The sequence below is a fragment of the Apteryx rowi genome, unplaced genomic scaffold (assembly GCF_003343035.1).
Source record: "Apteryx rowi isolate R43461 unplaced genomic scaffold, aptRow1 scaffold_100, whole genome shotgun sequence".
In the NCBI taxonomy this organism is placed as follows: domain Eukaryota; kingdom Metazoa; phylum Chordata; class Aves; order Apterygiformes; family Apterygidae; genus Apteryx; species Apteryx rowi.
In genome coordinates, this window is record NW_020447198.1 from 404,303 (window position 1) to 418,871 (window position 14,569).

The 14,569-nt window shown below is 43.1% G+C and overlaps 1 protein-coding gene across 10 annotated transcripts in view; it reads left to right on the forward strand.

Annotated features, from left to right (window-relative positions):
• RC3H1 (ring finger and CCCH-type domains 1) overlaps window positions 1-11,636 on the forward strand; it is a 46,079-nt gene extending 34,443 nt beyond the window's left edge. For 4 of the 10 annotated variants that reach the window (XM_026062564.1, XM_026062508.1, XM_026062490.1 and 1 more), the window contains exons 17-19: window positions 1,333-1,503; window positions 2,102-2,217; window positions 3,716-11,636. In XM_026062564.1, the coding sequence (XP_025918349.1) occupies window positions 1,333-1,503; window positions 2,102-2,217; window positions 3,716-3,869 (441 nt within the window). In that variant the 3' untranslated portion in view covers window positions 3,870-11,636. The remainder of the gene's footprint in view (window positions 1-1,332; window positions 1,504-2,101; window positions 2,218-3,715) is intronic. The other 6 variants (XM_026062500.1, XM_026062527.1, XM_026062531.1 and 3 more) reach the window with 4 other exon arrangements.
• The last annotated feature ends 2,933 nt before the right edge of the window (window positions 11,637-14,569 follow it).

Below are 14,569 nucleotides of genomic sequence, written 5' to 3' on the forward strand. Positions count from 1 at the left end.
TGTGTTTTAAATTTTGCATGTCTGCCTTTGCCATAATGGAGGAGTATTGAAAAGTTTCAAAACCCTGAAGTGGCCGCCTCTCCTACTTATTATCACTGTGATTGTTGTCAGTGTTAAACCCCACGTAGCTGAGTTTGGAACCTTGATTAAGCATAATTTGGATCTCTTAAAGCTAAGCAGCTATTTTGAATAACAGCAGCTTTGAATTTAGCTCTTGTGTTCAAAGCCAGAGCTAAATACTTGAAATCCAGGAGGCTTTGTTCATTTAGCTCTTACGATGTTGTGATTGCATAAGCCAAAGTTTGAGCATAAAGAATTATATTCTTTTGTTTCTTCTCAACCAAATAAGCATTGGTACTTGCAGACCAGCCAGACATTCTGTCTGCGGGGAGTAGCAGATAGTGTGCACTCTGCGTTTAGATGCACAACTTACCTATTCTTACTTACGGGACTAATTCCTAGACATTACCAGATTTCTGGAGTGGCTGATGTGATTACCACAGCCCCTCTCAAAGTTTGCTGCTCCCATAACAGACGGTTGAAGCACTCACACATTGAGTTCCTAAACTGCCATGGGTTACAGCCTTCTGTATTTTGATGAACTTAAATTCATGTTAGTTTGCTTTAATATGCCAAATGTGTAAACTGAATGAGGTCAGGAGCTGAGCTGACTTCTTACCTCTGCTGCAGGGGCCATAATCTCACAGAGCATTTGGGACAGATAGAAAGAGCCATAAGCTTGTCAGCAAGCCCAATTTAATCCATCCGTGTTTGAGGGTTAATGCTCAAACTTTGGCAACTTGCAAGCAACTGTAGTCACTTGAGCCTCTCTGTTCCTGTGCTTCCTGATCTGGGTCAGTGGAGAGCTGCATATTGATGTCCACATCTCTCTTACAATTTGTAATGATACTGAACTGTATTGTAGAGATCTGATAAGTTCTATTACTGTAAAACTCTTTCTTTCTAATTTCCAGGCAGTGGATTTGCTTATCTGCCATTAACTTTTGTTCAACAAATAGCTCACAAAAAAAAATGTTGTTTTTGATGTACTTTGCCTTAATTTTGAGAAGGGAGAGGTCTATGGGGAAAACCCATGCAAATTTGTTACAGTAAAAGGTATTTAACACTGATTATTTAAAAAGACTTTTGGTTGCATGCAAAAGAAACATTTGCAGTTGCATTGGAAATGATTTCATTTGGGACCTTGTTAAGCAAAGAGGGAGAAGGCCTTGGTTTTGCAAATCGGCAATACTCCAGACTTATGGCTTAGTGCCCTTTCTGTGCTTGGTGTTGTGTGCTCAGTTGTGTATGTGCTTGGCTTTATGCATTTAGGCTGTTAGTAACAGGCTGCTGTTGCAGAGGGAGGCGACTACCCTGGCAGGCCAACCACAGCCCCCACCCCCACCTCCCAAGTGGCCTGGGATGATCTCAAGTGAACAACTGAGCTTGGAGCTACACCAGGTGGAAAGGGAAATTGGGAAGAGAACCCGTGAGCTGAGCATGGTGAGTGCCATGGGGCTGGGAGGCAGAGAGGTGGAGTGGAGAGCTGTGTAGCTGGCTGCAGCCGTCTCGCCCTGGCAAAAAGGCGCTCTGCTGGATGACCACAGCTGGTCATCCGTTTCCCTCTTCACCGCTTTATTCATCAAAACCTCCAGAGAAGTTTCTTGATTCTTCTGTAGGAAGAATTTGAATTCTAGCCACTATAAAATACTCTGCTGTTATTTTATAGCCCTTTAAAAATAAAGGTGATGCTGAGTTTGTTGAAAACTGAGTCGTCTCCTAGGTCACTGTGCCATGAATTGTGTAAAATGCTTTAACGCAGAAAACATTTTCTCTGGGGGCAGTGTTCAGTAGTCTGTGTTGTTACAGTCTATGGTCTCTGCTTGTTGTTACAAGAACCATTGGCTTAACTTCCTTTTGGGAAATGTTGTATCCTGAGAGGATGAGCATATCTTACTGAGTCTCTTTTCTTGTCTCATGGCTTTTGTGGGCTATGTTGTGTAACTCCAATTTACAGGCCTTCATCATTGGTCTCAAAGAACAAAGTCCCAAATTCTTCAACATTGTACTAAGAATTTTTCTTCTTTCCTTTTCTCTACAGGAGAGCCAGTCTTCACTGGATATAAAAAACAAACTGGGCACCACTAAACAGACAGAAAATGGACAATTAGAACCGCAAAGCAAGGTTCCAGCTGAGGACCTCGCACTGACATTCAGGTAACATTGAGGAGTTCCTCATGGTTCTTCCCTTCTTGTTTCACATACTGAAGAATAATTAAATCAGGGTGGCTCTCTGGCATATGAGCAATACCCCCTGCTTCACATTTTCATCTGTGGAAAGAAGATACCCCTTGCTTCAGATTTTCTTCTGTGGAAGCATCTATTAGGAAAAGATTACATAAAGCAAGTTTTTATAGTGCAAGTATGAATTAGGGATAAAATCCAGTTGATGAGTGGGGGAGTGGAATGAGGCTGTGCATTAATTAATGGAACAGAAGAACTGTCATAGTTACCAGACCAAAAGTCTAAGCATCCAGCATTGGCTAGATAGTAGGGAAGAACAGAAGAAATACAACAAACAGAAGAGAGATTGTTGTCTGCTGTTGTAGTTTCAAAGAAAAGTAACGTTTCAAATATGAGAGGAAAATGATTCCACCCTGCTAATGACTGATGTGGATGTTGCCTGGGAGGGTATGGAGCTTTGGAACAAAGTTCACTTTTATTTGTAGGCAATGGCTTTTCGTCCTGTAGATGTTGGGATGGGTTTAAACTTGCATTTGAGAAAGCAAACTGAAATAAGCTGTTGGCTGGGAATGTTGGAAGTCTGCACCGCATCCATTGTAGGATGCCTACAAGCATCTGCCAATACTCAGGTTAATATTGTGACAGGACAGCTCAAATGCTGCAGATGTAAACTTGGCTTAGTGAAAGATAACTTCATGTGAGTGGTTTTGAATTTGGATATTTAGTCAGAGAAAGTCAGTTAGAAAATATATTCCTCTTAGCTGCTTAGGAAGTCTTTACTTTCTTTTTATAACCAATCCATGAGTTCCATTCTGTGCCATTAGACCAAGGCCTCTGGAGGAGAAACCAGTGCATTCGCAATTTCCATATGAAACTCCAGAAGTAATGAAATAAACAAGTATTTCTAAAAAATCTTTTTAAGAAAAATGATCTGGATATTTTAAATATTCTGGAGTGCGTGCATTGTACTGTAGATTTTTATGGAATATACTGAAATATTCAGTAAAACATAATTTATATAAAACCCTAAAGCATTCTTAAATCTTGTTTGGTTTTGATTCTCCTTGTCTTATTTCTTCTCTTTCTGGTAAGCGTCTGCAGTATACTAAACAACCTGTTCTTTGTACAAGGCATGTCTTTACCTGTTTGTGTGTATTCACAACTGTTTGAGACACTACAACAACAAATACTCAAGTCCATGTTGTTCATGTAATGAAAATAATGAAAAATAAGAATAACAGAGAAATCTCAGTAATCACTTCTCTTCCCCCCCCCCCCCCCCCCTGTGGGTTGCATTTCAGTGTTATAAAGAGGGAGGCTAGAGAAAGGGCAKGACGTGCAGTCAGGCTGAGGCAGAGGCGCCTCCTGGGAGCTACAGAGCCTGAAGAGGCAAGGGAAGTAGCACTGCCGGGAAAACGCACCCCCCCCCCCCCCCCCCCCCCCACCTCTTGTCCTGACAACTGTCTTTCAGCAGTGATGTTCCAAACGGATCACCCTTGACACAAGAGAACATCGGCCTCCTGTCGAACAAGACAGCATCTCTGAGCCTGTCGGAGGACCCGGAGGGCGGAGGAGACAACCACGACTCCCAAAGAGCGGGAGTTACACCCACGTCTGCTCCTTGAAGTGAGGCCAGCATACCCCAGAGTTTCTTTTGCTGGGGTGGTGTTAGCTTCCATCGCGTTTTTTTCCAGGGGTGATTGGAGAAACCCAGGAGCAACAGCAGTAGCAGAGCAGCAGGTCCAGAGGCAATGTGCACAAACACAACTACTAGAAACAAATCCTGCACATAGTTCACATTAACGCATTTTTTAATTAAAAAAATGAAAATTAGCAGTATCTGCAAGCGATTCAAATTAAATTTGTTTTTGTTCTGTGAATGAACTTTATTTTAATAACTTTGGACGCCTTGGATCCCAGGGCTTAAAAAAAAAAGATATTATATATATATACTCTGTTTGATTAATTGTATGATCTTAATGAAGTAGGTTTTTTCTTTTATTTTGGTATTATTACATACCCAGTGCATAATTTTTTTTTTTAAATCACCTTCATTTCTCAAAAATTAAAGCAACCTGGCTGCTTCCTTGTATGATTCAAAAGGGAACAAGGAAGGAGGGTTGGAGAGTAGCTATGAACTGTAGTGTCAAAAGATGTGCAGCAAATTTCATTCTTAAAACAGTTCCTCCCTTTGTGGCTAAGAACTGAACTGTAACTTGTATACGACATCTTTTTGCTTAAATAATTTAAGCTTACACTGCAAGTGGCAGAATCTTTTTTAGTGCAACAGGTACAGTGCATAGTATATGCCCCAGCACAGCACGTGTGATTAAAATGGATAACAAAAAAATTGTCCARCACGTGTATGTTATTTTATTTGAAAGTTGCTGACCTATTTTCTGCTGGGACTAAAGAAGCTGGCAGAGTGCAGACTAATGGTAGTCCAAACATGGGTGTTTCTGAAGCTGGTGAGCTGGAGCTTATGGTGGAGAGGCTTAGCTAACTAGCAAAGACTGTGCAGCATGACCAAGGCAGGCTCTCTAGAAACAAAGTAGAGAGACCCCAAGCACATGCAGTTGCTGGACATTAACTGTAGATGAGCTTGCTGAACCATGTTAGTTTGTCCAGTGTTGGGGTTTTTTTTTTTTCCTTGCCATGCCTTTAAAACAGCCTTATGCAAAGTCCATACAATTAAGTCGATGCAATGGGACTTACTAAGCTCTCTGCCTTTTGAAACAGTTCTTTCATGTGTGCCTTCCTCTCAGCAGCTCTTGCCATTTGTTTTTTTCTTCATTGCTGTTATATTGTTATTAAAACCATCATAATTTCTGCTATAAGCTGATTTTTTTTTCCTTCTTAATTCTTGTTCACTGATTGATAGTTATTTAATTGTGATGCTATTGAAGGCCTTTTTCTGAAGGAAACAAGCACCTTTGATTTGTGTGCATCAACAGAGGTAATCTGACAAAACCAGAGGAGAAAGTGAGGAAATAGAGGAAAAGTTTCCTTTCTGAAAGGCGGCACTGTTCAAGGTGTGTGTTTGTCAGAATTGGCTGCCTCAGAAGCAAACCGCCGCTCTTGCAGCGTGTCTGTCCCCGCCGCACTGAATCCTTCCCGAAGCCAGTGATTCTGTTTCATGGGAGGAAAGTTGCATCAAAACCACCACTTAAGTCACAGCACTGATCCTGGCAGAAGTGGTCAGAAGTACTGAAAGCCAAATTTTGCTTGATAAATCTAATGTGCTGCTTCTCCAAGTAGAGGCTTTGTAAGCAAAAGTTATGGAAGCTGTAAGTCTCTCTAGATCTCTTTTCTTAAAAAGTTAAAGTGAAAAAGATTTTGTTCTTGCTGCACACTTTTTGGACTGTTTCTACGTGCACTGGGGTGAGGCCCTCTAAATGAAGAATTCTGTGGAGATTTTTTTTTTTTTTTAAGTGCTGCTCTCTCTACACCTTCTTGGCCCATTCTCATTTTTCTTTCTGGATTAGACTACTAAATCAGAAAGCACTGGTTATGTAATAAATTACTGCATTGCTTTGGTTGGGTAAAGCAAGAGTTAATAATTTTTCTTGGTTTTTAGTTTTTTCCTTAACCTTAACTCCTGCTGAGGTCATAGCAACCTTGGGCTAAGCTTTGCATTCATCATACTGTTAAATAAAACAAAATGGGGGGTGGGAGGGGATACAGTCCCACTATTGCCTACCAGTAGGAGAGTCCAAACAGAAGACTCTTTTGAGTAGCAATTATTTAATTTGCCCAGTCAAGGCACCGCGTTTATATAATATTTCACATTGAATTTGATTATGCCCTACAGACCTGGCTGGTCAAGGATTTGATACACATATTGGCTTGGGATTCGAGCTTTCTTTTTTATTTAAATAAAAATTTATATATAAATATATATATACATATATACATAGTTATATCTGTATATATATTGGGTATGTTTTAAGAATTTTTTCGCATGAGCGCAGCTGTTGTGATCAAATGTCTGGGAGGTAGAAGCACTGAATGAAGATAAAGGCATTTTTCAGCACGCACCCGCATCCTCCATACGTCCTCACGCAGGTTTATTTCACTCTTAGTCCAACTTTGGCCTCTGAACTGCCAAGAGAAGTAGTTTTGAAGCTTATTTATTTTCTTTTCCTCTTAATTTTTGGCAGAGAGTCATCTTTGCGCTAGAGTAGCTTCATCTCCGCCCCACCCCCATCCATCCATATCTCCTACTTGAGACCTAGCATTACAGCTGCTCTCCTTCGAGCTGAGAAGAACTAGGCTGATGCAGTTTAGAGCCTGTCAGGTCTGTTCCTCCCTTCTCCACGTAGGGCATGATGGTTTTTAGCGTGTTCCCCGGCAGCATGCTCACAAGTGAACTGACCCAGGACCCCGTGCTGTGTTCTCCCTTCCTTAAGTGCAGAGCACCACCATCAGGTCAGCCTTCTCTTCATGGTTTTTACTTAGTTTACGTCTTCCTGCTGTGTCTGTCTTAACACAGGAAGCTCATTTTAGTTGAGATAATTAGTGCAATATTCTAATTTAGGAGGACAATCCCAGAATGTAGATGTTCTTGCCTTTCTTCGGGTAAATTAAATTTTCAGAGACGGTTATGGTAGGTCTGAAACTCTAGATTTATTTTTCAGCACTAGAAAGAAAATCTGGAGGGGCAAAAGATTGTACCTGTTATTACTTCTGTCAGCTAATTTCCTTTCCAGATCTGAAATTACTCCCCCCTGCCAGCTTTTCCTTCTGGGAGGAATTCTACATTAAGAGCTATTCAGATTTCCTTTGCTGGCCTACGTATGGTGAATGCTTCCAAAAGCTGTGGATTAAAAAGGAGACCTTACCGATGTGTTTTTTTTCTCCTTTGTCCAGCTTTCTCCATGCTGTACTTTGTGCGTAGTGTCCTTGTTGTGATCAGTGTGTCCAGGTGAATGTCCTGTTTGCACAGTATTGTAGTTTGGCTTGTTAAATAGTTTTTGTTTAATATCTACGGACAATATTGATTTTTGGCTTTGTTCCCCCCCCCCTTTTGCCCTTTCCCTATATCTTTAGAGAAGTTTAGTTGATTAAACAAATCCAAATAACAAACTACGATGCATGCTTTTAAGTCTGTATGGAAGTTGCACCTAAAATTTCCACTTTTTGTGGAAAACCATGCTAGCAGAAGTCAGAGAGCAGATAGCTCCACAAATAGTGGAAGCACTGATGGCTATAGCAGGTTACCGGAGAATGAAACTTTCTGGAGCAACTCTGTATACTGCTACATTCATTCCTATATCCTGTCATTGCCCCGGTTGTACAGGAATAGCATCCACTTCAGTGAAATTGGTCCCAGCTAAAAATTGGCTGGTCCCTTCCCTCTCCTCAGGCAAGCAGAGACAGTATTGCAATGGCATCAGGGCACTGCTGCATCATTCAGTAGGTAGGTTCGGTTTCTTAACGCAGTGGACATCTTTGAACACTTACTGATGGCAGGGTTTCAGCCCCAGCAACGGACAAAACCCTAAAAATGGGAAGCTTCAAGTAGTAGGCTAGGCTTTAGAAAGTCAAACAGTGGTTCAGTTGGTGTAGAAATAACATTTAGTTCTGCTGTGTTGTTTTCCTTCTTCCTCTGTAGACATCCCCCTTCTTCCTTTCCTGTGACCTCGTTGTCTTTCTCGATAGAAGAAATCTATGCTTTTTCTTCCACCCTTTTCTTATACTATCATATCCTGTTGCATTGTAGAGTAGGACTTTGCTTTTAGCTCTGAGCACCTTTCAGACTTGCAGCACTGTTATCTATCCCCTTTCTTCTCAGTTTTTCTGTCTGGTTTCTTCGGAGCCTTATTCCCTCCCGTTTGTCCATACCTTCCTTTCTCTCCTTCTGTGGCTTGCCCACTCGCCCTCCCTGGTTGTGTAACAGTGACAGCTTGCTGCCTCAAAACAGAGCATTCAAATGAATTCGCTTAGCCAATAACTTCTGTGAAGTTGCCTTTTCTAATGGTGTTATTACTCAGTGATGCACAAATGTGATATTGCCCCTACTGGTAGGCAAACGGGGGATCTGTATAAACATGGTAAACTGCTGTTTTTCTTTAAAGGAGAGCCAAAGACTTGTGCTTTACACTTTTTTTTTTTTTCCTGGTGTAGCCGTTTCAATTGTCAAATCTTTGTAGGGTTTTGTGAGTTGACTGTATTATCCTGATAGAAACTTACGGAAGTTAATGATTGTCAAGCCTTATCCGTGCATTGAATGGTGGAAAATCATTCTGTTGAGTCATAAAACTTGCAATGTATTGAGATGTATCTGGAGTATGCTAACATGTTTTCGTTCTCTCGTGCGCTCTCCCGGCTGATGAAGCAGCTCATTTAGAGAGGGAGAAGAAACTTAGAAATTTATATAATCAAAGAAGCCTTGTGTGTAAGTGTTTCAATCTAAATTGACTTGAATACTGATTTAAAACTTCTTCAGTTATAGTAAAAGATAAATCTGTGTTGCAAATGTGACTCTTTTGACTTTTAAGCCCATTGGAACTGAAAAGACTTGTCAAACTGTGACTTTACATTAAATTAGATGTGGAAGAAGCACACTTGTATGATGACATCGTCTGAGAGCAAGAATCGAGTAAAGTGGGGCAAATCCTATATTGGAAAGGACTAGGAGTGAGGCTTTGCATTGACAATACAACAAAATTGCTTACATTTCCCATCCTTGATCTAACTTAAACTCTTGCAGAATATTATTTTAAGGTTCAGAGAAATCTGCAAAAGTAACATAAACCCTCAGCTTTTTGGCATTTCCGTTTATTTATAAGTCTAAACAATAATGACCCAGACTACAGGACAGTTTTCTGCAGAACCCCAACAAAAGGTATATTTAGTTGAGTAGCCATTTCAGACCACTTGTATGGTCCAAGAAATTCAGTGCTAAAAATCAGGAGGCTCAACAGCAGGACCGCCAACTCATTTTCTCTGCTCAATAAAGGGGAAAAAATTGGTACCGTAAAAGCAGTGTGTGGGTTTGTGTGCGTATGCTGCAGTATTTATAGTCCTAGAGTAGTCAGAATGAACGCAGAGCAAGACTGCCTGTGGCATGATTTCACCTTCGTGTTCAGATTTTGTCCTCATGGTTCCCATCTCCAAAACACACACTTTCCATCCTATCCCATCTAATGTCGGTAGCACTGATTTAAAAAAAAAAAAAAAAAAGTGGGTCAGCAGTGTAATTTTTTTGTAACACAGTGAAGTGGTTTCCTTGGACAAGGAAAAAAAGGAAGCAAAGTACTTGTGTCTTTTAAAGTTGTAATTTAGACATGGAACTGGAGAAATGTTTGCCTTCCTTGAATAAATGTAAACTCTGAACTTTTGAGGAAAGTGAGACAGCTGTTCTGAGCCACCTTTTGGATGTAGCATTGGTGCTAATTTAAAAAAAAAACAAAACAAAAAACCGATGGCTGTCACCTGCAGCATGGGAGCGTAGAGACTGTGTGGCGCTAACGGATTTGTTCTCAGATCAAGTACCTGAAATGTGGGAACTTAACTGGGGAGTCTTTTTTTCCGTATTGCACTGTTAGCACAAGCTTGCTTTTTGCTGAAACGTCAGGAAGGAGAAAGAGGCCGAAGATGGGTCAGCGAGTCCAGGTTGCTCAGTGCAGGTCAGCTGTTGGGGGAGACGTTATCCCAGCACGGTCTCCTTGCGCGGGCAATATTTGCCTTTGGTCTTTACTCTTGTGCAGGAGAAGCAGAACTGCCTAGTGTTGTCGCAGTCTTGGAGGCAGTTCTTGTGATACAGACGCAGCCTTGGAAATGCTGATACAGCCTGGGAAAGGAAAGGAGAGCAAATGTAGTTTAAAACTTTTTTATTATTWTTTTTTTTTTTTTCTCCTTCGTCTCAATGGCAAGTGTAACATCATGCCATGGAAACCCTCTGAACGCTATGGTAAGGAAGGGTGCAGCTTTTTCTGAAATTTCCCAATAAAAGGAGCGTGTGGGAATTTGGCTTCATCTTTATCCTTGCTGCATCAGGAGCATCCCAGTTCTTTGAAGCTTAAAATATGTGACTATAATAATCACATTTAGATGCCTGTAGCTTAGTAACTTTAATTAGCTGGTCTTTGAGAGGCACAGTCTTTGCAATTCCAGTGAGTTTGTGTATGATTTTAGTGCAAATTGCCAAATGTTCAGCATTTGGGAAATTTGGAGAGTCTTGCTTCATCCAGCAAAGTGAGTATCTGTGGATATACGTGGTTGGATGTTCTCATATTCTGGGAAACAACTGATTATTGCATCTGAAAATCTTAGGAAAACGCAATACAACTTCAGTTTAAAAGTATGATCCTGGGGAAGATGCCACAACGGGTGAGGCGGTATCTCTGAAAATAAGCATTAGGTATGATGGAATTACATATGAAACGTGTAGGGCAAAAATATATCTGTAAGGAAAAAAAGCAAATCTTGTGGAGTATTTGATGTTTAAGAAATTGCTTGCTTCTTTGTATGTTAAATGGCTTTATTAATAATTCTGTGGCAGACAGTACTCACAAGTCTTTGGCATCCAAACCAGATTGTGTACTGCATGGATCCCACAACTGGACGTGTGCACTGACCTCTTTATTTCTAGCTTTTTTAATGAGATTTGGCAGCAGCATTTTATACACGTATAAAGCAACGTGAGGCAGAAGAAACCCCCTCATGATCACAGCTGCTGCCCCGTTCGCAACTGGTACCTTTAACCTGCAGCCTCTCCTGAGCGGAGCGGCTCTAACACGGGCAAACGTAACGCAGCACACGACTGTTCTTCTGGCTTTAAGGAGTCCCCGTTACCCCTTTGGCCTCTGCTCGCTGTCGCAGCAGCCTCTCTGCTAAGAGGAGCTTTCCTTGACGTCGGCTTAGCGACTGTGCTGTAGCTCGAGTTATTTTTCCGGATTTTCTGTAGCTGGTAGCTCAGTGTCAAGAGCTCTTTCCCCATCGTATTCATTGCTATGGGGAGGAAGAGGAGAGGCAAGGCATGTGCGGGAGGAGGGAGAAAGACTTCTGTGGGATTTTCTGTGTGACCGCTCCCACCCCCCACCCCCCTTTGAAATCACCTACTTCCAGTTGTGGGATTTCTCTATAGATGGTTTTTTTTCCCCTGTTTTTGTAAGCCTAGTTTACTTTGATCTTGTTAGTGTCATACAAGTCTCCCCGAGACATTCTGCAGTCATTATCACCTTTTTGGGTGGAGTTTATTTTATTTGTTTTGGTTTGTTTTTTTTAATAACTTTTTAACATTGGTGCATATATGCTTGGGATAGAGCTCATGTAATTTTTCCAATCGTATTGATTGTATGTGATTGTGCCCTGCAGAGGTATATTTAACAAAAAAATAAAATAAAATAAAAAAAGGATAGTCTAGGTTAATAAAGGAGACCATGAGATTTGTTGAGTCAGGTTATGAACTATTTCTTGAACTTATTTAGGATTTTGGGTAAGTGAAATTCCTTGTCTGGTGTTCTCATAAATCAGTGCTAAACAAAATGTCATTGTTTCTCTYTGTTTGCGGAACTAGTTCGTCTCTTGCTTTTCTTCTCCTTCCTTTGGTTTCTTCCTTTCCTGCTTCTCTGCCCATCAAAAAAAAAAAAAAAATCTCGAGCCTCACGGGGAGGGCTGGCTCTGCATTGGGTTGATCCTGGGGATAGTTACGGTCTATAACTAGCACAACATTTTTAATAGGCATAGAGATTAAAGACAGCGTGTGAAAAGAGTTCCCTAAACGGCAGTCTTTGCAAGGCCAGGGGAGTAGGGAGGTCCTGGACGCGCAGGGGGAGGCACACGAGGCGCTGAGGTATCTCTCCCTGAGAGCTCAGGTGCTTCACTGCCTTTTGGAAGAGGAGACAAAAAGGAGAAGACAAGAGTTCACTATATCCAACTCCCTGTGGTTTTACTCCGATATACATTTTAAAAGAGAAACCTTGTAGATGATGTGCTGAAGTGGGAAGAAGATTGAAGGATGCAAAAGATGGAGAATCCTGGGATCGGAAAGTCAGTGTCCCTCTTCTTATTTCCTTTTTAGAGCTACAGAGCCAAAAGCGTCGCTTTTGTCTTAAAGAGCAACAAAGTGAAGAGCTGTTGTGCATGCATGGTGGTTATATAGGAAAAGCCATATGTTGAAATGCTGTTTCCACTTCACCTTGCTTTTCTCCCTCTTGAAGCTGCCTTGGTCTCACCTGGCTTCCACATTGCGTCTAAGGGTCCTCTGAGGTGCAGGTTAAACAAAAAAAATAATGAGTAGAAAGGAAGCGATTCACTACTTGGTTTGTAAATAGATGAAAGTGTCTGCAAGGTCTTACCTGCTTTTCTGTCAGCATTTATATTAAATGATAAATTAATGGAGAACACGTTGAAATATCTCTCATTTGCTGTCTGGGCTGAATGTGCATTCTTCTAAATCTTGCGTGAGGAGAGTCTCTCGAGCGGAGACCAGGGTGCATGTGCTGGAGTCGCCGAGATGCCAAGTGTCTCCGCGGAGAAGCCGCGTGAAGGCTGGTCCCCCCTCGCGTGGGCTTTAGCAAGTCCTCAGGTGGCTACGAATACGGGGCTGGTCAAACAGCTTCCGATAAGGAATAAGCTGCTCCTTCTCCAAGCGCCGTAGCTCTTCCCATGCCGGCGCAGGAGCAGCCTCGGCCTGGGGAGCCGATCCTGATGCCCATTTTGTCGGGATGGCCGTTGGGCCCTCGCGCTTCCACCAGCTGTCCTCTCCCGCTGGGAGCCTTGGAGCATTCGGCTCTTACGCAGAGAACTGCATTTAAAGAGAAGTGCGGCAGAAAACTGAATTTTTTTGTTGGTGATGGGTTTTTTCCTGTTTTACCCACTAGCCTGAGGGCCCCAGGGCGCTCAGGTACTCTCCTGGAGGAAAAAACGCAGCATTTCTGTCAAGTGTTTGGCTTTCAAAGAAAATCTTAGTGTTGTGGAGACTCTGATCTCCTTGGAAGGGAGCAGCGGCTGTTCTGAACTATGAGAACCGTCAGGAACCTTAGATTTTCATTATTATTCTTTTTTAATGGGATGGACGGGAGGCTGGGTTCAAACAGATGGTAGCTGCAGGACCGACGGGGTATAGATACCAAGATAGCCTCTTACAGCTCCTAAGTGCTGCTTTCTTCCCGGCTACTCCAGAAAAGAGGCAATTCTGGAGGCCTTGCAAGCATGATGATAAAAATGAAGCGTGATGGCTCATTCCTCCTGCCCGAAGCTGCCGGGTGCCGAGCTTTGGCACTTGAAGGCTTTGAGCAGCAGCAGCAGGTACCGGTTCAGAGCACAGACCCATCTGCCCCTTGGAGTCTGCGAAAGCAGCTCTGGGAGAAGAGCGGTCGCCCCACGAAAGCAAGCAAGGCAGCTCATACTTTTCATTACCGCACTTGTCATTTTGGATGCTTCCTTCGGTGCAGATCTGCCCAGGCAGGAGTGCTGTGCCACGAATTGCCACGTGCATCGTTTCTGAGTGCAGTATGTGTCAGGCTCTGGTTTGGGCAGTTTACAGATCCCTTCAGCCCTACATTGAATTTTTGGAATATTTAGAGGGAGGGAAAAGGGAGCGGGGGGAGAGCTTGCCTGCAGTCTGGATTCTGGAATTAAACTCGCTGTGTTAATTGCCATTAATTAGGCAGTTGGCCTTTGTTATAGGGAAAGTGAGTATGCAATTGCGATGCCAATGTACTTTGTCACGCCGCTAAGAGTTTATTCACGTTAGGTTCAGATATTGGGGATGTGCAGAATAAGAGGTGTTTGCTCTTCTGCGCTGCGTTTAGCTTTCTCTGAACCCTGGGGGCTGGCAGCCTGGGCTTGGGCGCCTGCCCGCTTCTCTCCGCGGGAAGCCCTCGCTCCCCCTGGAGGCGCCGGGACCCGCAGGGCTGCCTACTGCCTTGGAAGATTAAGGTGGCAGCCGCCTGGAGCCCCCCCCCCCAACAGGTAATGATGTGTGCGAAGTCCTCTCTCGTGGGACGTGTTTTACCTCCTGCGGAGGCATTTAAAGCGCGAACGCGCAGAGCGTGCACCGGCCTCGCGCTGCGGGTCCGGCCTGACGGGTGCTTTGCAGGAAGCAAACCTATGGCGCAGGCGCTTACGTGTGATTCTGGGGGACGCGGGGGAGTTATGCTCGCTTTCGATGAAGATAGCGCCAGCTATCAAAGGGATGCGTGATGGGGGCCAGAATGATGTTTCCGTTGGGCAGAGGCACTCGTGGCTCCGGAGCGGCTCCCGCGAGAGCCGAGCTGGGCAGCAGGGCACGTCGCCCTCCGCCTTGCCCGTTCATCCCCTTCCACGCTCTCCGTTCGCTTTTAACTCTAGCCCTCGCTGGCGCGGGCGCTGAGGC